The sequence below is a fragment of the Caretta caretta genome, chromosome 2, assembly GCF_965140235.1.
Source record: "Caretta caretta isolate rCarCar2 chromosome 2, rCarCar1.hap1, whole genome shotgun sequence".
In the NCBI taxonomy this organism is placed as follows: domain Eukaryota; kingdom Metazoa; phylum Chordata; order Testudines; family Cheloniidae; genus Caretta; species Caretta caretta.
The window spans coordinates 228,413,482-228,440,850 of NC_134207.1; the positions used below are offsets into that span (position 1 = coordinate 228,413,482).

Consider the following 27,369-nt stretch of genomic DNA (forward strand, 5'->3'; position numbering starts at 1 on the left):
CAAAACCCCAGCCAACCAAAAACACAGAAAACAAACCAAACAAAAAAACCCAAACATTCACCGTAAAGAAACATAAAAAAGCATGACCCCAATTCTTTTTCATTTGGTGATTTTTCAGCTTAACATCTCATTACTTACCTAGGCTATAAACAGTCTAACAGACCAGTATAAATACTTTTGGAACCAGTAAACTTTTTTTCTTTTTCTTTTTTTTTTCTCCCAAGCATTGATCTTTGGTTGAAGAAACAGTGGAGAAAGCCTGGTTCTTCTGTCACCGACTCCTGTGTAAATTGGGAGTAACTCCATTGAATAGAATGGGCATATGTTGTTACAAAAGTGGTGCAAAAAAGAAGAGAATTGGACCCTATAGTTGGCCTCCACAACAACAACTGTACATATGTCCAGCACACAAGTGTGTTCTTTCATCAGTATAGCTTCTAATCTATTTCTCCTTCATAACAGGTGATGCTCCAGTAGCATGTAGCTGTAGAAGGTCCTTACATTCAAAGATATCCCCCTGTTCTTGGATATTGGTGGAATTGAGGTATCAAACTGGGAGAAGTAAATAACACACTGACGGAGCATTCCCCTTGTACACTATATCTAGTGCGCAATCATTAGTTGGGGACTGGTCCTGCTTTGAGCAGGGGGTTGGACTAGATGACCTCCTGAGGTCCCTTCCAACCCGGATATTCTATGATCACCCTCACTACTGATGTTCGCAAATCTAAGCAGCAAGAGTAGAGATGAAGAAATCAGAAAACAAAAGTAAGAATTGTTCCGATGGTCTTTACACTCAGTGCTAAAACCAGCTAATTTTCCTTCTCAATAATACAGGAAATACTCATAACAAATATTCTTCGAAGTTGTGCTTAGTTTGCAGGTTGATCAATGTGTCTGAGTGTAACTTAATCTTTACTAGCCTTTGGTATTTACTAAGCATGTATACCGTAGGCCTGATCAATGGACTTTGGACTGTGAAAGGTGATGGATATGCTTGCTGTCCCCTTCCATAAGGTAGAGAAATAAATAAACAATTGTTGTCACTCACTGTAGTTATTAAATTAATCTTCATGTTCATTCATTAGCTCAGACGTGCAACTGATGACTACTTTAGAGCAATCATCAACCAATGAACAAAGATTATAAAGCTGGTCAGTGGGGCAATTAGTAGAAATGATTAAACTAAAACTTTTTCCACTTTCATCCTATTATCAAGACCTGGAATAGAAAACATTACCTTTGTTGCTTTTTTTCCACCAGGGGACTGAGAGGAAAAAATATGGTGATGTCGATTTCACTTCTACTAGAGGCTAATCTGTATCCATCCCTAAGAAATGGAAGCTTGAAAATGTTTTGTATTGATTTGGGCTTTCAAATAATGGTTCAGGGATTCCAGTTTAGATTTCCAATGTGTATCGATGCTATTTTTCTTTTTTACTAGTGCTACAGGTTATTTTAATAGGACACAACTTCCTGTAAAAATAGGCAAAATAGGCAACTGAGAAATTCAGGTGGTCTTCTCCTCTTCCTTGCACGTTGACAAATGCTTTAGGATCAGCCTGCTGGAATTTTTTCAAAAAATAAAAAGACTTTTTTTTTTTTTCCCCAACAGGCAGGTGACACAGTGCTAGCAGTTTTGACAATGGAAAATATAGGCCTATTTTGAACTAAATGAAGTCTAGAACCACACTCTTTAATTTAAAAAAACAAACGAATGTGATTTCTTTTTGTTTTTCTCAAGAATGGAGAAAGTTTGTTGCTTGTCTATACAGAAGGCCTAAGGCGCTTTACAGGCTGATTTGCTTCCCCTGGGCTGGCAGTGGTGCCACCCATTTTGCACAGTGGGGCAAACGCTTTGACAACGCAATAGAAGGTCAGTAATTTTTGTGTATGACAAGTACAATTTAATAAAGATGGGCCATCTGGACAGGATACTAACATGCAGAGTTGTAAGATCTTAAACAGAATATTCTCAATTCTGGTAAAGAGAGCTGAGTTATCTTTCTAATAATGTTCTTACCATGGCTCCCCCTTGCAAGGTGCTGAAAACCTCCATTGGGATGTTGAGTTCCCTCAACTTCTGTGTCACCGCAAAGCAGGTCCCAAGTGCCTGGGTTCAATACATGAATATATCTACCTTCAATTAAATTTCTTTCTCTAAGCTAAAGCAGGCTTGACTGGTTTAGAAACAGATCTGTTAAATGGGTCAGCAATACAGTAACGTTTGGTTATATTTTAAAAAATGTACATGCAGCAAAAATGCTCAAAAAGGAACATTTAAAAATTCATTTCAATATGCTGGGAAGCTGCAGACCCTTTTCCTGTGCAGAATGAATTGCAGTTAGCTACACTTCTCTGCATGATTCTCCATTCCCTGTATCAAAACCAATGTCACTCAATGGCTTTGTAACAGTAAAATGGCATTTAGTTACAGAGTGAAGTAATTCCCATGGCTATCACTTGTATCAGCCCTGGAAAAGGTTCATACTTGCACTTTTTGAAGGGGAGAAGCCATGGCTATTTTCCAGACCTTTCACAAAGAAAAGAGAATAATCTGGCATTACATGAGAGCATTAGCATTGAAATAAAACCAGTCCCCTAACTCTGAATACCTCCAGTGAATTGTTGTGCCAGTCACATCCAATTTTCCTTGAAGTAAAAAAAAGTTTTTTGTTTTGACGGAAATACTTCCAGAAAAGCTACTGGGAGAGGGGGCCCTCAAAACAATTGCAGCTACTGTTGAGTAAAATTCAGAGCAGCATGCACTTTCAGAACTGTCTTAACTGTGCTCATAAAAGTTATAAAAGGCCTGACCCTATATTTTTGTCCTGCTACCTATTGTATTATGTGGTGGCTTATTTTAAATACAATACTTTTTTGTTCTTGGTGGGTGTGACCCTCCTGCTTCCATGTGACTTTTGAAGGACACAGCCTATGAAAAGGAGAATGAAGAAACAGTAACATATTTTTACAATCTATCCCATTGTTCAGTTGCCCTATATAACAGTCCAGTAAAAATCCAGGGATGGTCCTTTGAAGACCAAGCTTCTGAAAGGAACAAACAACCATGTCAATAAATATCATGATTCCAAGTTCTACTGTGGGGAATAAGGGAAAAGAAAAAAAGATTGCAATAAAGGGTGTGCAAAAGAGTTACCAATGGAGTTAGGATTCTAGCGAGAAGGTATTTTATAGAGAACATTCATACTAGTTATTCTTCAACTATAATGTTGATTATTATTTATATTACAATAATACCTAGAAGTCCCAACTAAGATGAGGGGCCCATGTGCTAGGAGTGCTGTCAAGACCCCTAGTAAGAGAACAGTCCCTGCCCCAAAGATCTTACAATCCAAGTAAACTGGACAAATAATAGTTGGGAATAAAAAAATTAATACCAAGCCCTTGAGTGAAGCCCTTTTCATTTTGACCACAGGGCTAAAACTTCACCTAATCATTATTGTCACTAATGTAAAAAACCTTCCTTTTATGTAATTGGCTGTTAATAGTTGCTTTCTGCAAAGTAAATTAAAAAATGTGTGGTTAATTTCTGTTTTGATAATTTAAAGGCATGAATTTTAGAGTCATCTGAAATGACTATAATTTTCTTTCCCCCTCTAGTGTATTCTATAAGGCTTCCTGGAAGAGAATCTCGTGTTAATGAACCTTTTGCAAAAGACATGAAAACGATCATTAATGACATTACTAGTGTTTTGCTTCACGACTTGCAAGAGAAACCTTTTGCATTTTTTGGTCACAGGTAAAAACATCTTTTTAAATATGTGGCAAAGGAGCCTAAAATCGGTTGCTGGATACTTAGGCTTTGTCTACACTGGCGCTTTTGTTGTTAAAACTTTTGTCACCCAGGGGTGTGAAAAAACAACAAACGGTTTAATGACGAAAAGTGCCAGTGTGGACAGCGCTCTGTAGGCAGGAGCCCTGCTTGCGGCGATGAACCTATCCCCCCCCTCCCCTTGTTGGGGGTGGTTTTATTTTGTAAAGAACAGGTACACAGCGCACCTTACAATGGCGTGACTACAGCGGCACAGCTGCGCCTCGGTAAGGTGCACAGTGTAGACAGTGACTTACTTAGCTCTTTCCCCAGAGGTGAGTGCAGAGTGCTGGACTGGCTGAAACAGAATCATAGGGTAGATCTACACTAGCAATGCTACAGCAGCACATTTGTAGACACTAGAGCTACGAAAGGGGTTTTTCCATTGTGATTCATATTCAATTCGTGGTCCACTACAACCCCCAGCTCCCTTTCTGGAGTACTACCATCTAGCCAGTTATTCTCTATTATGTATTTGTTCAATATCCTGTTTGCTGATAGTAAGAACTGTGCTTAGGTATTACCTAGACTTGGACCTCCCTTTTTTGATAAGACATGGTGCCTGAACTGGGTGTACTTCATGAGCATATGCATGGAAGGGGACTATTTGTTATATACCAGTCCAGTTGGGGCTGTGGTATAACCAAGTGGTATGTAGTGTCTGTCATTTCTGTGAAACAGTCTGATGTTACCCGTAGAAAAATCTGCTGAGTACTTTTGAAACCATCAACCGGAAGAAGCTGTTTGTCCTACTGTGTGGAATAGCAGAGGAGGACAGGACTGTTCCAGAGTAGATCTACTTGTAGATGTGGGGCTTGGGTGATTACACGCCTACCCTGAAATTACGTCTATATGGATTCTAGTGGTGATCATTTGTCATCTTTGTTGTTCTGTGTACAAGTGGAGCCACTCGGAGAACTGATATGATACCCACCCTGAGATATCTGCAGTATGCCTAGATCTACATTACTGTATTCCTGCAGCTGAGCAGTTCCTTTCCTGCCTAGCTGAATTTGAAAGGATGGATATGGGACAGTGCAGATAAGACTGAGCTATTGCTTCTCAATACTGGAAAACTTCTGGAGCATATTGCTTCCTCAGTAGCTCTCCTCTCTCTTAATGGGATTTACAGAACTGGATTCATGGCTGGGCAGTCAGTTATGACCATAAGTGGAATATGGAGGCCCATACTGTGGTGGAGGTCAAAAGTGGCTTTTTCCATTTTCAAAATATTTGGAAGTTTACTTGTTCTGAATGGAGATCTCTCCATAGTAATCCACACCTTGCTATTTTACTGCAATGACCTGCTTTGGGATATCCTTGAAAGTCAACTGTCAGCTAGTATATATTACAGAGCTTATGCCTGTCAAAGCACATATAACATAAAGCCTTAACTAATAAATGACCACACTCTGGGCTGCACAGTGTTCGGCCTTCTCTCTGAGAGTGGCATGTGAAACAAACAGACTTGGAACTGCTCACTGTTTCACCCTGCAGGCCAGACCCTCTGCTGGTGCACATCGGCACAGTCCCATTGAGGCAGAGTACTTTCAGTCAGCAACTTGTCTTTAGAATGCGTGGCACACGAGATGCCAAAATACATCAGTGGCACTGATGAGGGGGGGCAAATTATGCCACTTCTGAGATCTGTTTGTTTATGGCCATGATCTCTCTCTGGTATCTATATAGGCCCCCATCATTGTAGCACTTCATAATCTTTACCGTGTTCAACCTCACAACACCCCTGTGGGTCAGGGAAGTCTACTAGCCCCATTTTACAGAGAGGGAATGGACACACAGAGAGACTAAATGACTAGGTCAAGGTCACGCCATCTGTGGGAGAGCAGGGACTAGCGCTCACGCTAAGCTAGTGCCCTAACCACTGGACCATCCTTCCTCAGTTGCTTTTTTGACATTCTTGTTGATTATGAGTATATCGGTCAGGGTCAGAACCTTTCAGGTACAGATACCTTCCAAATAAGTGTGTTAGTGTAATAATCATTACTTATGACTGTTTACTCCTAATAGTAATATTGCTGCTTACACTAACAATGGACGAGCAAATGGATTTTGAAGGTTACTTAGTTTTCAAGGAATATTCAAAGCATTCAGTCATATTGTAAGCAAAGTGGAACAGTGAAAGAAGCAAAAGTGCTGTATTAGGTCTGATCTGCAATCTGATTTCACTTTTACATGTGAATTGACTAGCATCATTACTCTTTAAATTGTTGTTTTCTAAACAATTTACTTCTAGTAATTAGGGACCTATAACACACTGCACCAAGGTACTATTTTATTGTTTCAAAGAATGTTTACCACAGTAATTGTACCTTACTAGAGTTGGGATTCTAACTGCGTTTAATTGTGTCCTGAAAGATACGTTTTTAGTCAGATTAATTTGGCTTCTCTTTTCAATGCAGTTTTGGATCATATGTTAGTTTTGCGGTTGCAGTACACTTGAAAGAAAAATATGGACTACAACCAGTGCATCTTTTTATATCAAGCGCAGGTGCTCCACATGTAAGTGATATAATCTTTGATAATATGAAATAAAATAGTATTTAGCTATACAATCATGTATAAAGTACCGGCTTTGGCCCTCCAAAGTGCAGCTGACTCTACTCTAGTATGCAGAGTTTAGTAATGTCTACAGAGAAAAGACAACCACTGCACATGAGGATTCATGCATATATATTCCATTATCTGTGGGGAGCTTAAATTGAGGTTGTTAGAGCATCGCACATTACTTGTTACGGTGATGCACTTACTAGTCAGATAGGCATCCAGGCAAAACCTAGCATACCCTTCCTCCCAGAAATGGAAGTGTACATCACCCTCCTAACACATAGTACCCTCTCCTGGACCTCCTGCTAAGTCCTTGGTACCTTTGCCTTCTGCTTAATTCCCAACCCCATTCTTTGGTGGCTTTGCCTCTTTCCTCACCGCTCCTTAGTTCCTGGTGGTTCTGCCACTCTTCTCAGGGGACCAGCAGGGATTTGGCCATTTTCCCCATGCAGCTGCTTCTCATGCACCAGCTACTGCTTCTCCCTCCAGGCTATTTAGAAACAGTGTTTTTGGATGATGTCTCATACCTCCATGGAAACAATGTTTCCTGCAAGGTTTCTGGGCCCTGGGGTCTCTCAAGCCCACTGCAGCTGGATTTATATCCACAGTTCTGCTTCACTGTCTGATAAAGACATTATTTTGGTAGTTTGGTTTCAGCATTTAGAATAAAAAATTCACAGCAAAAATTGAATAGCCTTTATATTTCTGTCTCCCTCACAAGTTACATTTTCAGAAACTACTGTCTAGCAGCAAGAGACAGACACAAAGCTTTAGCAATGCCTTTTGTTATAATCCATTGAATAACCAGTACAGCGTGTTCTACAGAAGTATTCGGGCAGCCTCTTTTCCACTCCAAGATTATCATCTCTATAAAGATTATGTGACTTCTGAAACCAACCAGCCACTAAATCATAATGCCACTATTATATTACTATGCTATTGGGGACAGGGGAAAATACTACAGGTTAGATGTTCTTTAAGCTTCTTTCCTAAGACTTAAATCTTTTAGGGACAGTTGTTTACAGTGTATTTTATGAAACACCTAATATATATTGTATGATGCTTTCAGGCAACATTTTGTTACCCTCTCCACACAGTAAAAGACAAAGACGAAGACGAAATTATCAAAAAGATACAGTCTCTTGGAGATACACTTCCTGAGTTTCTGCAGAACAAAAATGTTATGAAACAATATATTCCTGCATTAAGAGCAGATCTTGCAGTTGTTCAGTCCTTTCTGTAAGTAGCACAGTTTTACAGTATATTCTGAGAGTCGGATTATTCATTCATAGTCTAAAATAGAACATTCACCTCTACTGAGACCTATCACACAAGGATCTCCCATTTTTGTCCCTGAATCTTTGTTTTCATGATAAAAGCATTTGTGTAATAGAAACAACAGCATTTTTAAAGATCCAGCCTAGAATCTTAAAGGTAGAACAACTCTCTCTCCTTCAGTTCTTCCCCATCCCATTTATAGGAAGTAAATGGCAGGTTGCATTCTGTACTAAAGAGTACATTGGCAAAGTGTTTTATTATGTTTTAGAGGGGGAAGAGAAAAAGATATTTTGCATGTGGAGGGGGAATCTAGAGTGGAAAGATTCAAGCTCTCCTTTCTATTCACAGCTTTGAGGAACTGGTAATAGATGGTCTCTCTTGTGGCCTTACATGCTTTGGTGGGTCTGAAGATTGGCCATTGGATTTAGAAGGTATCTAGTAGTGTGCTTTGCCTCTAATATTTAGCTGTACTTCTGTTGAATCAGGTTAATGAGCAGCTCTGTCTATAATCTCATTTTAATTGATATGGAAATATGAAGGACTCTTGCAGTATATGAGCCAGAATGATTCATAAGGAATTAGTAATAATCTTGAAACAAGTTACGTAAAACAATTACACAAGCTGATATTTCTCTCGTGCTTTACATATTTATTTCTTTCAGCATGGAAGGATGTAACAAGTGGAGATACCACTATTCACAAGCTTCCTGGAGGACACTTTTATCTGCTGGACCCTGCTAATGAAATGTTCATGGCAGACCACATGACAAAATGTATAGAAACTGCTGATCTCTGAGTATTTGTCTTTATTTTGTTGGGAGGGGGTCAAAGATTAGTCCAAAGCAGTAAATAATAAGGAATATTTTCTATACATCTTTTCAACTACCACAATGGCAAGGTAAGCAACTTTCTGTAGCAGTAGGGCTAAGAGTTGATGTATTAATATTGGTGAATTTCTACAGCCAAAGGTTTCTCCAAGATATAATTTATGACAAGACTTAGGAAAATTCTGATTCTTAAAAGTAAACAGCCAGTACATTAATTTGCTTCCCTGTGGTAGTTAGTTTGGGGCTGGTGGGAGGATGGTAGGCTAAAAGCATTGCAAACTTAGTAAGTCGGGCTTCAGTGGCTTCCCTCTGCCTTTACCATAGTTTTTCTATACCAGCATTTCTATGACTGTAACAGAAGAGAGATATATTTGTGCAAATATTTTTATCCATTATTGGATCCAGGAAGTAACTAATGTTTCCTTTAAATCTGTACTCTTTGAGACCTCATTAGCCTGACTCAGCTGTCTTAAAAACTACTCTTCTTTTTCTTTCTTTTTAAATCCCCCTGTATCCCATTACATCTTTTGGGGAAAAAAGACAGGTAAGTAGTTTTGTCTTCAGAATTTACTTTGGCTGGATAGGAGGAGGAATCTGATCTTTCTGCCTTCTCAAAAAAAGGGAAAAAGAAGAGTGTTTAAAACCCTAAATAAATCTTGTAAGTAAAAATTTATTTCAAATAAGTACAGTTAGTGTCTGAAGAAGTACAGTGCATGTGTAAATACTCCCTTGTAGGTAAATAGCTCATGTTGGTAAATCTTAGTGTCAAACTAAACACAAAAATGTTAGTATTGTATTTTTTTCCTCAAAAGAGTTAGTTCATTAGCTACTGAAAAGTTAATGAATTATTTAGGGGAATTACTGTGGAGTATTTTAGATCCCATATTTTTCTATCATCTCTCTTGCTTTAGAAATATAGGCAGTCATGGCGTCCTCCTTTGATAAACCTGCAAAGGAAAACAGTAGTCGTTACCTTTCCTTATTTGGTATTCTAGAACATTGATTACTTAGTGTCAACTTAATGGTAAAAACACCTTTTTTAAGGTTCCATGCTTCCCATTTGGCTTTGGCTTTCAGATCTAGCATTCCTGGACACTCTGCCAAAAACAAAAAAAAACCCCCACAAACATTTGTTGGTTATTGTACCATTTTACATAAAGACTGTTTAGTTGTAATAAATTTACAGAATTAAATGTGTGTGTTGTGGTGGTGGTGGTGGTGGGGGGTTGCGTGCGCGCACACACACACACACACACACACACACAGTACCAGTATCAATGTCTCCAACAGTAGACTGTTTGTAGAGTCCATATAGTTCCTTCAGCTCATCATCGCTTGGCCTCGTTTTTAATTGTTTTACATCTTCTGCAGCACTGTCAAAATCAGCCTGAAGAGAAGGGAGGGAGAATCAAACAATGGAGTATTAGACATTTTAACTCCTATGTTGTGTGCTTTAGGCTTTGTAGCATCCTCATAAATGTACTAATTGCTTCCCTGTCATCAGTGATATGTAAAGGTAAATGCCTCTCAGTACTTCCCTAATCAAATTACAGTTGGCCAGAATTTTGGCCAACTTGGCTGATAAATCAATACTGTTAAAAGAAGCCAACCCTCTCCTCCCAAAAGAGAATACATATTTTTTACAGCTAAATAATTGGAACCATATACAGCCTGATTGGTGTAATGGAATGTCACAGGTATGATCATGCAAGCTGCTTATAAATTCTATGAACTACAGGTCTGTCATAAATATAAAGGGAAGGGTAAACCCCTTTGAAATCCCTCCTGGCCGGGGAAAGCTCCTCTCACCTGTAAAGGGTTAAGAAGCTAAAGGTAACCTCGCTGGCACCTGACCAAAATGACCAATGAGGAGACAAGATACTTTCAAAAGCTGGGAGGAGGGAGAGAAACAAAGGGTCTGTGTGTCTGTCTATAGTCTGTCTTTGTCGGGGATAGACCAGGAATGGAGTCTTAGAACTTTTAGTAAGTAATCTAGCTAGGTATGTGTTAGATTATGATTTCTTTAAATGGCTGAGAAAAGAATTGTGCTGAATAGAATAACTATTTCTGTCTGTGTATCTTTTTTGTAACTTAAGGTTTTGCCTAGAGGGGTTCTCTATGTTTTTGAATCTAATTACTCTGTAAGATATCTACCATCCTGATTTTACAGGGGGGATTTCTTCATTTCTATTTACTTCTATTTTTTATTAAAAGTCTTCTTGTAAGAAAACTGAATGCTTTTTCATTGTTCTCAGATCCAAGGGTTTGGGTCTGTGGTCACCTATGCAAATTGGTGAGGCTTTTTATCCAACATTTCCCAGGAAAGGGGGGGTGCAAGTGTTGGGAGGATTGTTCATTGTTCTTAAGATCCAAGGGTCTGGGTCTGTAGTCACCTAGGCAAATTGGTGAGGCTTTTTACCAAACCTTGTCCAGGAAGTGGGGTGCAAGGTTTTGGGAAGTATTTTGGGGGGAAAGACGTGTCCAAACAGCTCTTCCCCAGTAACCAGTATTAGTTTGGTGGTGGTAGCGGCCAGTCCAAGGACAATGGGTGGAATATTTTGTACCTTGGGGAAGTTTTGACCTAAGCTGGTAAAGATAAGCTTAGGAGGTTTTTCATGCAGGTCCCCACATCTGTACCCTAGAGTTCAGAGTGGGGGAGGAACCTTGACAAGGTCTTTCATATCCATAGTCTGAGTTGAGGGCAGGGATGCAGAGGAACTACCCTGGGTGGCGGCTGAAATTTCCCCTGGGGAAGACTAGCTTCCGCTTCCACCCACGGCCCCACCCAACACTCTATCCCTGCTCTGCTCCAGGTCCCAACCCCACATGGCCCCCTCCCCACTCAGCTCCCTCTGCCACTGATCGCTGCCTTCTCCTCTCCTCCCCCCTCCCCCTGCTGCTCCCCGCGTCCCTCCTCTTCTCCATGCTCCCCCTCCACCGCAAGGCCCCCGCTGCCCACAGGGATGTGGTGAGCAGCAGGGCCTAGTGGGGGGGTGGAGTGCAGGAGAGGAGGGAATCAGCCACGCAGTGGCGGGCGGTGGGGGCCTCCGGGATGAGGCAGAGCAGGGACAGGAAGAGGCGGAGCACAGATGGGGCCACCATGGTCCAGGCATCCGGTTGCAGAGCAGCAGCGGCTGCACCAGGGGAGGCTTAGCCTCCTCTGGCCTATTATACCCCCCGCTTATGGGAACTGCACCCACAAAGCAGTTCCTGGAGCTGTAAAGCCCTTTGAAAAGATGCTGAGTACACTCCCACTTTGTTTTCAATTCTTTGCTGCCAGTGCAACTGTGTGTGCGTGCGTGGCAGTGGTGATGAAACTGTATGGGGGGGGGGGGCTGGGCTAATCCATTACATAAACACAAAGGGGGCGATTTGGGTTTGAAAGTCTCTTTTCACCTTAACCACACTGAGCTAGCTGCTATCTGTCCCTATGTTACTGGTCCCAGGCGAGTCCTTAGTTCAGAGTTCTCTACCCTTTTCCAAAACCACCTACATATTTTTCTGTGACTTCAGAGCTTCCGGTCTTTTGCACTCGGTTAGCCCCGAAGTCCAGATAATGTAATTCACAATCTGTTAGTTTCAATTATTTGTAAAGCAAATACATAACTCTACATAACAATGCAAAATATTACTACATGCATTTTTTTTGAAAGTTTCATCTAAAGTTTGCTATATTTGCAAGAATGACATTGTAAAACACTAGGGTGTATGTTATACATATGTTTAGTATTTGTAAATTAAAATGTTTTCCCTACAAGTTTGTGCTATAATATGCTATGTATTAAAGTCACACAGTGTTCCTTTAGCTGTCAATTTGACTTCTGTGGCTTGGTCTCATCAGCAGGGATTGGGGAATTGCCTTTGCATTCTACCCAAGCAGGATGCAAACAGCCTCTCCATACTGGTTAAGAGCTCTTATGATTCAGGTGAGAACTTCCCTTGCAAGGAGAGAAGTCAGCCCCACCCCCATACTTTAGAACACATCCTAGCACATATCTGTGTCTTAACCCTGAAACCGTCCTGGGCGAGTGACTGTACTGGCTGGAACAGGCCCCGGAAATAAACAACTAAGGAGCAACTTCTGATGCTTTGTGCTTTTACTGTCACCTACTTGAGTGTTCTGTCCTGCAGTCCCCCCGTGAACAAGGAGTAAAAGAAACACAGATTACTGTGGCTAAAAAATGAGGGTTAGGGAAATGGAAAAGAATTAATGAGAGGCTGCATTCTTGTCCTATTCTTTCCTTTCAAAGGACCCATCATGCGATCACAAAACTGAGCGCTCATCAACTTAACGATGCATCAGCTGATGCTAGCGCATTCAGGCAGTAACGTCATGTAGAAGTATGCAAGGACAGTTAGGTAGCTGCATTGCAGTGTTTATCCACAGAGGCCTGGCCCTTTTCCACCTTGTGAGTTAATTGCTGCTGCCTGAGGTGGAAAGAACGTTTGATTTTTTCTGGAAATGGATGGATGGACTCTAAGAGGGCGGAGATCATCTTAGCTGATACCTAGAAGACAGTTTTGAGGAGTCTGCAGGTGAGACAGTCCTAGGGTATATCTACACTGCTATTAAAAACCCATGGCTGACTTGGGCTTATGGTTAAGGGGCTGTTCAATTACAATGTAGAAGTTCAGGCACGGGCTGGAGCCTGCGCTCTAGCACCCTGTGAGGTGGGAGGGTCCCAGGGCTCGGGCTGCACCTGAGCACTAATCTACACTGGGTAGCATGGTACTTTTATTATCTGGGGGGTTCTATTTTTTTTTTTTTTAACTAGAAGTAAAAGCATCTGCGTGGCCAAGCCCAGGAACTCTGCTAGCTAGAGATGTAAATGGTAATAAAACAAGGTGATTGGGAAGGATAATGCCAACTGGATGTGGAAGAGGCTGGCCAGAACACTGGAAAAAATCTTCATTTTTGACTAGGTCACACAGGCAGGAGCGGTCAGAGATGCGGTTTTAACCCTGGGGTGTGTAGCTGTGCAAACTTCTGATTTGAAGTTATGGTTTCATACCCAGTAGGGATCAGGTTGGGACAGTGCATTTCATTTACTTCTAAATTTAGACACTTGGACACAAATCTCCATGAAAAGGGTTTTTTGACATCTAATCTTCAAGTGCTTTGCAGTGGTTGAACATTCCACCCTAACTCTCCTAAAAGGATAAAAAAGTGGACACAACAGACTCACTGATAGCTTCTGCTGAACTACCAGGTGGACCGTTGACATCAACCCTTGTTATTCCAGCCCTCTTTAAAATGTTAATTGAGACATGCTTGTTCTGACATTGTTCACAGTTAGGTAAAATTTGCAGATGATACAAAACTACTCAAGATAGTTAAATCCAAAGTTGACTGCAAAGAGTTAGAATGGGCTCTCAGAAAACTGGGTGACTGGGGGACAAAATGGCAGATGAAATTCAATGTTGATAAATGCAAAGTAATGCACATTGAAAAACATAATCCCAACTATACATACAAAATGACAAGGGTCTAACTTAGTTGTTATCATTAAAGACAGAGATCTTAGCATCATCTTGGATAGTCCTCTGAAAACATCCACTCAATGTGAAGCGGCAATTAAAAAAGCTAGCATGTTAGTAACCATTAGGAAAGAGAGAGATAATAAAGCAGAAAATATCTATATATCTCTATATCCATAATATGCCTACACCTTGAATACCTTCTATACAAGAAGGAATTAAAAAGACTGGAACTGTTCAGTTGAGAAGAGAGCCAACTAAGGGTGGGGGGAGGGTATGTGATAGAAGTCTATAAAATCATGGATGGTGTGGGGAAAGTAAATAAGGCAGTGTTATTTACCCCTTCACCTAACACAAGAACTAGGGTGTTACTTGATTAAATTAATGGGCAGCGGGTTTAAAACAAACAAAAGGAAGTATTTCTGCACACAATGCAAAGTCAACCTGTGGAACTCATTGCCATGGAATGTTGTGAAGGCCAAAACCATAACTGGGTTCAAAAAAGAATTAGATAAATTCATGGAGGGTAGGTCCATCAATGGCTATTAGCCAAGATGGCCAGGGATGCAATCCATGCTCTGGATGTCCCTCACCTGCAATGGCCAGAAGCTGGGACTACAGGACAAGGAATGGATCTCTTGATAATTGCCCTGTTCATTCCCTTTGAAGTATCTGGCACCGGCCAACCGTGCTAGACAGATACTGGGATAGATGGACCATTGGGCTGTCCCACTATGTCCATTTTTATGTTCTTAACTATATAACAGCAACTAAAGTTTCCAAACAGATTTCTACCTAAAAAAAGACAATAACCTGACCAAAGACTGGCCAGCAGATTGAGATTTTTAGATGTTAAGTAACAATGGTAAGGCAGTGTTCAGCCAAGTCGGATGTCCCGGATACGTGTTTGGAACTGAAACAAACTCTCAGCCTGCCATCACTAAGTTACTGTGAAGTTCTGAGATGCAATCCAGACTGGTGAAGAGTTGGTGTCACCTTTTACCCTGTAACCCTGAGTACCTTACAATGCCTTACCGCTGCGGCTCTCTGCCTTGGACACCCACAGGCAGCAACAAGCATGCACTTAATGTCTATGTCTTGGATAGCCCTGGTCCAGTGCTTTGGATATAGGAGCCTGCTGGCAATACCACAGACTTCCACTGGTCTCCATCTGCCTTGGTTAACCACTGGCAAGGTGACTCCACGCTCTCCCCAGCCCTGAATTTCCCTAAAATGTATGTTCTGAAATGTTTAGCCCTGTACTGGACCAATCAGACAAAATAAGGTTAGTTGCTCTTGTAAAGAGTTAATATTCCACAATTTGTTACTTTAATTGGTGTTACTAAACAGTTCAAACACAGTATTGGATTAGATTAAAAAAAAACAAGTTTATTTAACTACAAAGAGAGAGATTTTTAAGTGAGGACAACTATAAGGTAATAAATTCAGAAATGGTTACAAGAAAAATAAAGAGAAAATGCTTTCTAGTAGCTAAAACTTAACAAGCTATGCTTGGCTCAAGGTAAAATCCTTACCATATGGTCCCAGAACATGGCTGACCAAATTCCCAGGTCAGGCTTCCCCCCCTCCACCTCAAGTCAAAGGGCTGGCTCCTTTGTCGTCTTAGGTGAAAGAGAAAAGAATTGGGGTGTTTTGCCCCTCCTTTTATAGGCTACCCTTTGAAATGCATTTTCTTGAGGGTTACCCTTAGATAAAGTTCATTCCAGATGCAAGGAAGGAGACATGAAGTCTCATGGTGCACGAGGTGCCATGCTGTTGTTTGCTAAAATGCAGATCAATTTGTTCTGCACCCTCCCGCCATTTGCCAAAGAATAGCCCCTTGATATGTGATTGCAAATCAACTTTGACTACCCCTGACTACAGGCGTCTTTTGTTTTTGAGAAAAAGGTTTATCCACTCCCCAGACTTGCCTGGTAAACACATTTTAGTCATAATTTCAGCTTATGTTCATAATGCTGAATATACATGTTGTACAACATTACCCAAGAAACTTAATGATCAGTGTGTTACTAGTTTTTAAAGGATATCTCACCAGGCATATTTTTCACAGAGATGATTACAATAATGTGGAGGGGGTGAACACAAGGATGCATAGGGTCACAGTTACATGATTATTTGACTACTCACATTCACATTTATTTCTGTAAGAAATAGTTATTTTCATTTATACAATATTTTGCACACTATCTAATACATGCATTTAAATCACAGTTTTCCCTTTTGGTTGGTGTATTTATATTGCTATGAAATTATTTCAATGTACTGTAATAGTTAACTTGAAAAAAAAATATCCATCCTGCTGTTGTTACAAGTAACCCATAAGATTGCTACAACAGGAAGAGCTTATCTGTTTGTGCTGCTCTTTGGTCCTTACAATTGTTTTTCAAAGTAATGTTTTTAAAATTCATGATGTGCTATTTAATGTGTGTGCTAAAAGAGAGATTAATTCCATTGAAATAGTAATTAAATAAATCTCACACTGAGTGTTTCTTTACATTGCAGTTCACAGATTTTAAGGGCAGAAGGAACCATTATGATAGTCTAGTCTGACCTGCTCCATAATACAGGCCGCATGTCCCTTTAAAATGCAGTTAAGGGAGCCCTCTCTAGAGGGTATCTTCCTTGGCATTAATACGGGAAATGAATCTCAATAGCACAGAATGTTAACAAACAATTGTATAGTTCAACAAGATGCTTGGGACTGACTCAATAAGCCATCAGAGGATTATAAAGCACCCCCGCCAGCACAGTGCAGAACCAGCTGCATAGTAACTGACACAGGAAACACCCACTCAGGTTAGGATTGCAAAACATTTCTATTTTGGGTACAGCAACTACAATTGTTATGTGGGTTTCTTAAACATAATAATGGACTTCCTTCTGTCCCAACTACAATGTTAATGATTAACTAGAGTCCAGCTGCCACTAGTTTGCTTGCAACTTTGAAGAGTGTTAATTGGACACAGTGTGACAGATATAGCATTTTCCCGCAATATCACTGAAAAACCTTGTTGAATTAAGTTTAAGGGTCTTTGGAGTCGAGTGTACTAAATGCAAAGGTTATGTATTACTGTGGGCCAGGATTGTATGTAACCTTTCTTTAGGGGGAACATGGGATTTGAACACTGGGAAGTTTTATGAATTTCAAAGGACTATACTGAACAATGTTCCAGACAAGAGTGGACTTTTGGAACAAAGGGCGTCAATTGGTTTGCCTGGGAAATCTCTAGAGGGAGCTGAATGCAAAACCCCAGCCCTTTCAAGCTACATCCCGAGGAGAGGTCCACAGTCTGCTGATTACCTGTTCCTGGAGTCTCAAGATCAAAGGCCCAAGCTCTGTAAAGGAAAGACTAACCTATTCATGCAGGTGCTACTTCTGAGCTGAGGCTGTTATGAACTAGTAACCACACACATACACACACACAAAAGCGCTTTGTGGGATTTGAAAGACTGATTCCTACTAGAGCTCTTGTTGGAGCTGGATGTGATCCCTGGTAAGTTTATTAGCATGCATGTAGGTTCTTTTAATGTTTTAAATGTTTTCTATGTAATGCTTTCACCTTAAGAATTAATGTGCTTGCTTATAAAGAGCTATGTGGTAACTTCTAACTGAGGGCAATTACATCTTTTCATAGTCTTTGGAGAGAAAGCAAGACACAGATGTTGGCTTGTTCAGGTAGTCTGGCTTGCTGAGGAACTCACAATTTAGACAGGGAACTGTGCAGTCTCAAAAAACCCCACTCAGGAGGGAGAGAGATATTGGACTTTGCCCAAGAGAGGTAACATCAAGGGAGCTGGGTTTCTAGAGTGGGTGGCCTTGATGGACCACATGGGAGGAATGCGGTTGCCCTGAACTGTGCTACACAGAATGTGATTTTTGTAGAGTTACTGCATTAAATTCTGTATCAGCCGGGAGTGAAATGATTTATATATTTTAACTCAGTGATTTATTTAATGTGAAAGTGCACAAAGTAAACAGATTTTATTTTGGTGGCATCAGTTGTGGTGAAGGGAAAGTTCATGGTTTTCTTAGAATAATAAGTTAGCGGAGTATGCTATACCTAACTTGGGCACATCAAAAATTATGTCTCCAAATACAGCCTCATCAGGCTCCAGAATACACAAGAAACCTGTATTTCTAGTGTTAAAATAATTATACCATGGGATCTTTTCTTACTGTCAAAGCTAAATATGTGTTGCTTTTCAGTATATTCTGATTGTTAATTGAACACTGTAAATTGAGTGTCCTCGAGGGAGTTAAATTGACCATGAAAACTGCTTTAAGTTGACTACGGCTTAATTAAGAATTAAAAGTGACTTGCAAAGAGGGAAAAATGTACTTATGGCTTTTTTGTTTATTTATGAGGTGTGACAGTCTATACCGTCACATGAGGTATAAAGCAAGTATGAACATTTTGTTCTGCAAAGGTGTGGGGGTGGAGGCTAGGAGGGGAGGGAGGTCATGTTTAGAAACACCAGGTAAGATTACTTTTCTAGTCTTTCGGCAAAACAAGTAAAGTGCAAGCTTTCTCAGCTCTCGGGGTGGAGTTGCTGAATATTTCATAAAGAATCTTCCTTCCAAGTTTTTATCAGGTGTTTGGGGTTTTTTTTTTTGTTTTTTTTTAAGCATAATTAAGCCTCAATTCTGACCAGCAGCCAAGATGAGCTCAAACCTTTCACCAGGACGACCACGTGAAAGTTATAATCTACATTACTATCGGTCCTATAATTTAAGTGCACAATCTGGAGTAAGTGGGATCACACTAGTTATTATATGCTCCAGTGTCAGAACTTGTACCCACTGTAGGGTCTCAAAGGTAGCTTTCATGTGGGTTGCAGGCTGAATTTCCCTGGTGCTTGCCTTTGAAGACAAACTACAATTTCTGTTGGACTCTACATCCAGACCCAGTCATACCGGTAGAACTTGTGGGTCACACCTCTGAGGTCTCATGAAAGTTACTATTTAAAAACAGAAGCTACATTAGCATCTTAATGACTTAGTATCAATTTAAAAAAAATCTCAGGCCCAACCTAATTAAAATACACCCAGACTTAATAAGTTAAATAAAACTGAAGAAATTCTCAATTATTTTTCCATGACTAACCTTATCTCTACCCATCCTTTCCTGATCAACTGGGGTGAGACACCCTCCCCACCAGCTGCCTCATGAAAGAGATTTACATCTGTCCTGTTGCACATATATAAATAAATGAGAGGGTGGTTGTTGGATAGCCAACACTACCTACCCTGGACGCTTATACCAGGGCTGTATTAGGAAGGTGTATGACGCATACTGTAAAGGGATGGAGCCACGATGTATACTGTAGATTAATAAAAAGAAAAGGAGTAGTACTTGTGGCCCCTTAGAGACTAACCAATTTATTTGAGCATAAGCTTTCGTGAGCTACAGCTCACTTCATCGGATGCATGTAGCTCACGAAAGCTTATGCTCAAATAAATTGGTTAGTCTCTGAGGTGCCACAAGTACTCCTCTTCTTTTTGCGAATACAGACTAACACGGCTGCTACTCTGAAACCTGTAGATTAATATAAATTTGATCTATGATCTATAAATGGAGAGAGGAAATATAGATTCATAGATTCATAGATATTTAGGCCAGAAGGGACCATTATGATCATCTAGTCTGACCTCCTGCACAATGCAGGCCACAGAATTTCACCCACCACTCCTAAAAAAGACCTCACACCTATATCTGTGCTATTGAAGTCCTCAAATTGTAGTTTGAAGACCTCAAGGAGCAGAGAATCCTCCAGCAAGTGACCCGTGCCCCATGCTACAGAGGAAGGCGAAAAACCTCCAGGGCCTTCCAATCTGCCCTGGAGGAAAATTCCTTCCCGACCCCAAATATGGCGATCAGCTAAACCCTGAGCATATGGGCAAGATTCATCAGCCAGATACTACAGAAAATTCTTTCCCGGGTAACTTGGATCTTACCCCATCTAAAAACCCATCACAGGCCATTGTGACCCATATGGAATGGTGAACAGGTTACAGAGAGGTTTCCATCATGGACATTCTGATAATGGATGGTGGCACCATAGTGCATCTAGCTTGACTGTAGAGGTTACCTACATAATGGTGAGACAGGTGGCTTCCTGCCTGATTGAAGGGTGAAGTAAGGAAGAATCTCTGCTCTGTATGTGGCAGGTGGGTTTGCAGTTTAAAAGCCATTGCCTAGTATTCTCACTAACAGAAAGAGAAGATTTGTCTGGAATCCGAAAATATACGGATTATTTTAAAGCACTAAACTCTTTGGAACAAGCCCTGCATGTCACTGTATGTCTGGATAGCACCAAGGAGATTTGGGGAATTTTTCTTAAAAAAAAAAATCAGTTTAATTTAACTGAGATTCTAGTACTTTGACTATTCTTTATTACACAGTAAGTCCCAATATGCAGATCCAGATTAATCAATGGTCAATTGCACAGGGCTCCCATTTTAAGGGGGCCTCCTAACCCCTTGATTTGGGCGGGTGGCATTGCTACCAAGCACATGGGATCACAGCACCACTCAGGTTTGGCCCTGACACCCCTCCTTCATGATGGAGAGGTGGCTGGCCCACATTTGAGTGATTGGTGTTGCGCCCTGGCGTGTGGAGTTGCAGTGCTGGTCAGGTTTGGCCTGCCTGCCCCTCCATCATGACAGGGAGGATGGGGAAGAGGCCCCCAATTTCCACAGTGCACACGGCCCCAAAACTCTTTAATTCAGAACTGCCAGTATAGAAACTGATTTTTACTGAATTTTTACAGGGACGGGCCAAGTACTACAACAATGACTCATGTAGTGTCATCTGAAATGAAGGGGGGAACAGTAACAGTGGTAGCATTTGCATGTCTTCTAAGATGCTTTAGAATGCAAGCATCAAAGTGCAGCTAGAAGCATCTCCAGTTATGTAATGCCTCACCTTATTTAAATACTAATACATTATACAGCACATTACTCATTCAAATCACTGTACCAACTTTAATCCCATGAGGCCATTGTGGTACATGTACTAATCACTGATACAAGTTTTAAATGTATTTTAAGGCAGTTTAACGTATTAGATCGGGACAAATGGCCGTAGTATTTACCACATAATGTTAAAAGTTATTTCACCTATATCCTTTCCAAGATCTGACTTATTTGTCCATGTTAAAATGAAACAAGTAACCATTGTTGAAGCTAGATTTAATCAGGTAATAATAATCTATACTGAATTTAAGCAAAGATGGGACAAAAGAATTCTGTAGATTCTAATACTGGTCAGCAAGTGCTAAGACTTTAAAAAATCTCATACTTGCTGATCAGATTTGAACAATGCGCACCATGGAACAAATTCATCTTTTGTGAAGTCATTGGAGTTTTGCCAGGGATGAAGATAGTCTTTATTATTTTTTTTTAACCATGGCCCAGCTGCTTCACAGCATTTACAGGGGGTAAAGGATGGAGATTTTGTGTTATTTAGTTTTTCTCTGAATACTGAAGCTGCTGATCAGCAGATTAAGCAGAAGCAAGAAATGGTACAACAAAACACAACTGAACTAGCTCTTTCTTTCTAAGTACTTAGACGGCACAATTTCCTACGCTGGCTGGCAGAACTTCAAAAAGCTTGCAGCATAGATTGTAAGCGTACTCGGCCTTAGAATCAGTTGCTAGGTTAATGTGCAAGCTACCCAGGCATTACAAGGAGGGAGGGATAGCTCAGTGGTTTGAGCATTGGCCTTCTAAACCCAGGATTGTTCAATCCTTGAGGGGGCCATTTAGGGGATCTGCTTTGAGCAGGGGGTTGGACTAGATGACCTCCTGAAGTCCCTTCCAGCCCTGATATTCCATGACAACTGCTTGTTCCTAGTGCTATAAAAACAAACACATAATTTCAAATTTGGCACACGGATAAGATAAATAAGTTATCTTTTCTTTATCCAGAAGTGACAGGTTTGATAGTTTCTCTTCATAAAAAAAAGGGGGGAGGGGGGGACCTCAAGTACAATATAAACCCTTTTTACTGAGCTCACGGTCCTGTCCCAACCTGCATCTTCCCTAAATGTTAGCAATGGGAAAATCTATGGTAGAAAAGAGTATACTAGTTATTAGCCATAATCATTTATTATATTTTATTACTCAAGATGCTCAGTACATTTCGTAATATTTCACTGTGAGAAAGTAATTCATAATACTTCTGTATCTGACAGCTAATCTTTTTCTTGATAGGCTTGGGGCTTTTATTTCTTTCTCTTTTTTAATGTTGTTCTTCATTCTTCTTTCAGAGCAATGCAAACACACATTAAATGATCAAACAAGTACAGATTACAGGTCTAGTCAGATAATATCTAGTTCTTTGCATCTCCACTTCTCAAAGTGTTTTACAAAGGAGGTAAATAGAATTACCCCCATTCTACAGATGGGGAAGCAGGCACAGAGGAGTGAATTGACATGCCTGAGGTCAGCTAGAAGGCCAGCAGCAGAGCTGAGAACAGAACCACATTGCTGGAGTCCCAATCCATTGTGCTATCAGTTAGGCCACACTGCCAAGCACCTCCTGTTTGAAAGTAAGTGGGATATGCTCAGGTGGTTCTCTGCACAGCGCAGCATCAGACTGTTGTAATGCAAAGTTTTTCAGGATTCACAAAAAGAGTTTTGCACGCATGTAACTAAACATCATTCCTACAAAGCACAGACACCAATACTAAATATATTTTTAAAATATTAACATTTACACATTACATGATCAGTGTAAAAAAACTGCAGCAATGCAACCACCATATAACTGGATCTAAAATAAGGCCAGAAATAAATATGCGTGCTCAGCACCTCTGAAAAATCAAAGACACTACTTGTAAGCAGCTAAATTTGAAAATTTTGGCCTAAATATATAAAAACGACATTCCCAAGGGAATTTACCTGTCTTTAAGGAAGTAAATCTGAGGGCCTAAACAGCAAGCATATTCCTTTTAAGGATAAAAATCTGTTTTTTAAAAAACATGCGCCAAAAAACCAAAAGACCCCACAGACACAAATATGTATGGGATTCAAAGCACTGGGGCAAAACTCTCAGAGTGTACTTATATGTCCCCCATCACAGACATCTCTGAGCACCATCTAAGCACTTAAAAATAAAAATAGCATTTATCTGTTACAAATCAGACAAAGGTACACACCAATGATAACACATCAACTGAATTGTCATATTTGGTTACTAGGACAAACAAATGAAAATGTTCTATCTAGGTTCTTATAGCATACCCAGCAGTGTCATTCACTTGAATGGGCTTTGGATCAGGCCCTCACAGTGCAGTGAGATTGCGCTTGGAATCAGACTGTCAGAGGAGAGGGAACATAAAAATTAATTTGTGAAATTAAGTTAATACACCTCTAAATGATCTTATACTGCATATAATTGTAGTTTAGTGGGCTGCATATGCAAACGTAAAAATAGATATTACAGGAATAGCATATCATGATGTATGCAAAATGCATTCCCATCTGCAATAAGAACTGAATAGAAGGGAAAGGAGTACTTGTGGCATCTTAGAGACTAACCAATTTATTTGAGCATAAGCTTTCGTGAGCTACAGCTCACTACATCGGATGCATTCAGTGGAAAATACAGTGAAGAGATTTACATACACACAGAACAGGAAAAAATGGGTGTTATCATGCACACGGTAAGGAGCGTGATCACTTAAGATGAGCTATTACCAGTAGGAGAGTGGGGTGGTGAGGAGAAAACCTTTTGCAGTGGTAATCAAGGTGGGCCATTTCCAGCAGTTAACAAGAACGTCTGAGGAACAGTGGGGGGTGGGTGGGGGGAAATAAACACGGGGAAATAGTTTTACTTTGTGTAATGACCCACCCACTCCCAGTCTCTATTCAAGCTTAAGTTAATTGTATCCAGTTTGGCCCCCAACCTGAAGCAAATACTCACCAGCAACCACACACCACACAACAGAACCACTAACCCAGGAACCTATCCTTGTAACAAGGCCCGTTGCCAACTGTGTCCACATATCTATTCAGGGGACACCATCATAGGGACTAATCACATCAGCCACACTATCAGAGGCTCGTTCACTTGCACATCTACCAATGTGATATATGCCATCGTGTGCCAGCAATGCCCCTCTGCCATGAACATTGGTCAAACTGGACAGTCTCTACGTAAAAGAATAAATGGACACAAATCAGATGTCAAGAATTATAACATTCATAATCCAGTCGGAGAATACTTCAATCTCTCTGGTCACTCGATTACAGACCTAAAAGTTGCAATATTACAACAAAAAGACTTCAAAAACAGACTCAGAGAGACTGCTGAATTGGAATTAATTTGCAAACTGGATACAATTAACTTAGGCTTGAATAGAGACTGGGAGTGGATGGGTCATTACACAAAGTAAAACTATTTCCCCATGTTTATTCCTCCCCCTCCCCCCACTGTTCCTCAGATGTTCTTGTTAACTGCTGGAAATGGCCCACCTTGATTATCATTACAAAAGGTTTTCTCCCCCCCCCACCCCCGCTCTCCTGCTGGTATTAGCTCATCTTAAGTGATCACTCTCCTTACAGTGTGTATGATAACACCCATTTTGTCATGTTCTGTGTGTATATAAATCTCCTCACTGTATTTTCCACTGAATGCATCCGATGAAGTGAGCTGTAGTTCACGGAAGCTTATGCTCAGATAAATTTGTTAGTCTCTAAGGTGCCACAAGTACTCCTTTTCTTTTTGTGAATACAGACTAACACGGCTGCTATTCTGAAATCTGAATAGAAGGGAAGACTTAACCTGCCTAAGACAGGTAAGTTTAATATAAACACACATTGTTTAGCTCTTCAGCACCCCTACATAAGTCACTGTTCATGGAATGTTGCGTAGGAGCTAGTTTCTTGTAAAATAGGTAAACTTTGAATCTAAAAATATTAAGTGTCCCTTAAATACAGTTTATTTTAATCGTGTATTGACTGAAATTCCTTCTGAGTCCTCCAATTAGAAGCGGTAGAATTTTCTACCATAAGTAAACTTTACACACATTCAAAACCACACATACACAAACCCATTGGCTATACTTTAATGCACAAATTACTATTGCATCACCACCATGTAAATTAAATGGTAGAGAAACATAAGCTTAAATGGCTTCTTTGGGGTAAAGCAAACTGTCTCAAAGGATTTAGTTACTCTCCTCTGTTTATGCCATGTTTCCGCGGTTTACAAAACTGAGTTCTTGGCTACTACGTAGACTCAATTGCTCGCCACTCCTCTCCAACTTGATTCTGAGACTCTTTGGGAACATGATTAAGTTTTTTCCACATTGTATTATTGCTGTTTAAACGCTGAGCTGAAATGGTTCCCAGCCAGAGTATCTGATCGTTGTATAGAACAAGGGGCATTGTTGGTGGAGGTGGTTTATCATGTAATAAATGTGCAGTGTTTTACCCCAGCTAATGTCACGCAGTGTTGGTGTCTGTTTTTAAAATCTCAATGCTGACAAAAGTCTACAACAAAAGGCACTCCAACTTTGCACATTCAAGGGGGAATTAAAACAAAGAGAAACAAATTTAAGATCCTACTGGACATTTAACAAAACCTGATTTGAACTAAAACTGGAGCAAGAGCTGGGATTTGGCTGTTCTGTTCCCAGCCCCTTTGAGAAGGGTCTGAGTTTTGTTTGTGAAGTGACACACACAAATCTCTGTGCTGTTAAACTATAGTCACACAGCAGCTCATGCCCCTTTGGAGATCAAGCTACCTCAGAGGAGATTAACCCTCTCTCTGGAGTGAAGCTGCAGTTACTGGCAATGTACTCCCGACATCTGGGTCATGCAGGAATTAGGAGAGAGCTGCCATCACCTCCCCCTGGAAGCATCACTCACACCACCACAATGCTCCTCCCTACACAAAACAGACACCAACCCCCGCGGAGAACAAGGCAATGGAACAGGCTGGGAATGGGTTGGCAAATCTTAAAATGGGAGAGAGCCAGTTTTCTCCACAGCAGTCACATTAAAATTCTAAGTTGCTCAGTATATAGACAAAAAAAAGGGAAAGTGCTCCTTCCACCTTGCTGCAAGGATTGAGGGCTCAAAACCATCACCAGGGGCAACGCTTCAAATCCAACTCAGAGACAAGGCAACTAGTTCCTCTAGCAGTCTGTACGCAGTTGAACTTTGCCAGCAAAATGCATGCAGCCTTCAACACAACCCCCCTCCCCAGAAAATAATGAATGAACCCCCAATAGGGCATCTACCATTAACTGGCCCCTCATGGTCCCAAAAATGTATGTACTAATAATCTAGATCCTGGGAAAGGTGCCCCTTTTTATTTCTGCATCAATCTAATTTAATTCATTAATTAATCCCACCCTCAAACAATAATGCATGCATCCTCCCAAAGGCATGTACCCAATTATAGTGCCATTACAACCACATACACTAAGAAAAATAATGCATATACCCAATCAAAATGCATGCAGCCTTCAAAGCAGGTGCCCATCCACCCTCTGAAAATTTCATGAACTAAATAACAGACTCCAAAGGGGCAACTCTTTGCTCCCTGCAAAAATTCATGTACCAATTAAGCATCATATACTAAAAAAAAAAAAAATTATTTGCTGTTCTGCAAGACAGCCTAGATCATGCAATAATCCTAGCTCTGTCTTGTGTTGCCAGGGCTGGGCATTGCCCAGTGATGCTACAATACATCCCTATCCTTATCCCTTGTTCTCCTGCACTGACCTTCTTTTTGCCTCACCTAGCAGCAGAGTCCCCTCTTACCTGGAGAGTCATGATGATGAAGCAGCAAAAACGAATTAACTTCTGCCAGGGCAGAGATGCCGTGCTTATATGCTCAACTCCCCAGTGCTGCCCTGCAGCTCCAGTTATAGTCCCGGGCCACACAAAAGAGGCTGTACTTCGCTTTCCTCATTGGACCAGGACTGAAATGACATCAGCTCTAAGGACTTCTCCCTCCTGGCTTCTGTGTATGAGCTAAGACTGTCAGAACAGCAAAGCTAAAGCAGCTTGGTTACAGAAGGAGCTGGATGCAGAGAACAGCTCCTAACTACTCGTTTATCAAAGGATGCACTGGAACAAGGACACCCTTGGAAACAAAGCCCAAATCTGTATCCTTTTTGAAACTGCTCATCAGAATGATAACTACGAATACACACTGGCTCATTATCTATACTCCTGCGTGATGGGCTACTGGCAACAAGAAAAAGGACACTGCAGCATTTAACAAGTTATTTTGTGAAACCAACACTTCTGCCTTGCTGCCTACTGTGAATCTGATTTGTATTAAAACCTCCATGTTTGCTGTTACCCTTCCTGTGGCCCAAGGACCTCTTGTTGCCAACTGGCAA

At 40.7% G+C, this 27,369-nt stretch overlaps 2 protein-coding genes and 1 long non-coding RNA gene across 9 annotated transcripts in view; 1 reads left to right on the top strand and 2 right to left on the bottom strand.

Moving 5' to 3' along the window:
• The window catches only part of OLAH (oleoyl-ACP hydrolase), a 113,701-nt gene extending 104,652 nt beyond the window's left edge, over window positions 1-9,049 (top strand). For 5 of the 7 annotated variants that reach the window (XM_075125881.1, XM_075125878.1, XM_075125880.1 and 2 more), the window contains 5 exons: window positions 3,625-3,763; window positions 6,256-6,355; window positions 7,470-7,639; window positions 8,027-8,109; window positions 8,341-9,049. In XM_075125881.1, the coding sequence (XP_074981982.1) occupies window positions 3,684-3,763; window positions 6,256-6,355; window positions 7,470-7,639; window positions 8,027-8,109; window positions 8,341-8,474 (567 nt within the window). In that variant the 5' untranslated portion in view covers window positions 3,625-3,683 and the 3' untranslated portion in view covers window positions 8,475-9,049. The remainder of the gene's footprint in view (window positions 1-3,624; window positions 3,764-6,255; window positions 6,356-7,469; window positions 7,640-8,026; window positions 8,110-8,340) is intronic. The other 2 variants (XM_075125876.1, XM_075125877.1) reach the window with 1 other exon arrangement.
• On the bottom strand, window positions 8,470-26,938 carry ACBD7 (acyl-CoA binding domain containing 7). The gene is made up of 4 exons (XM_048838051.2): window positions 26,783-26,938; window positions 9,775-9,892; window positions 9,540-9,602; window positions 8,470-9,452 (listed from the first exon to the last, which is right to left on the bottom strand). The coding sequence occupies exons 1-4, from the start codon at window positions 26,792-26,794 to the stop codon at window positions 9,379-9,381; spliced, it is 267 nt and encodes an 88-aa protein (XP_048694008.1). The 5' UTR covers window positions 26,795-26,938; the 3' UTR covers window positions 8,470-9,378.
• Window positions 22,108-23,489, bottom strand: LOC125631399 (uncharacterized). Its single transcript, XR_007354940.2, has 2 exons — window positions 23,252-23,489; window positions 22,108-22,547 (listed from the first exon to the last, which is right to left on the bottom strand). It is a non-coding gene; the product is annotated as an uncharacterized LOC125631399 (long non-coding RNA).
• Window positions 26,939-27,369: the final 431 nt, after the last annotated feature.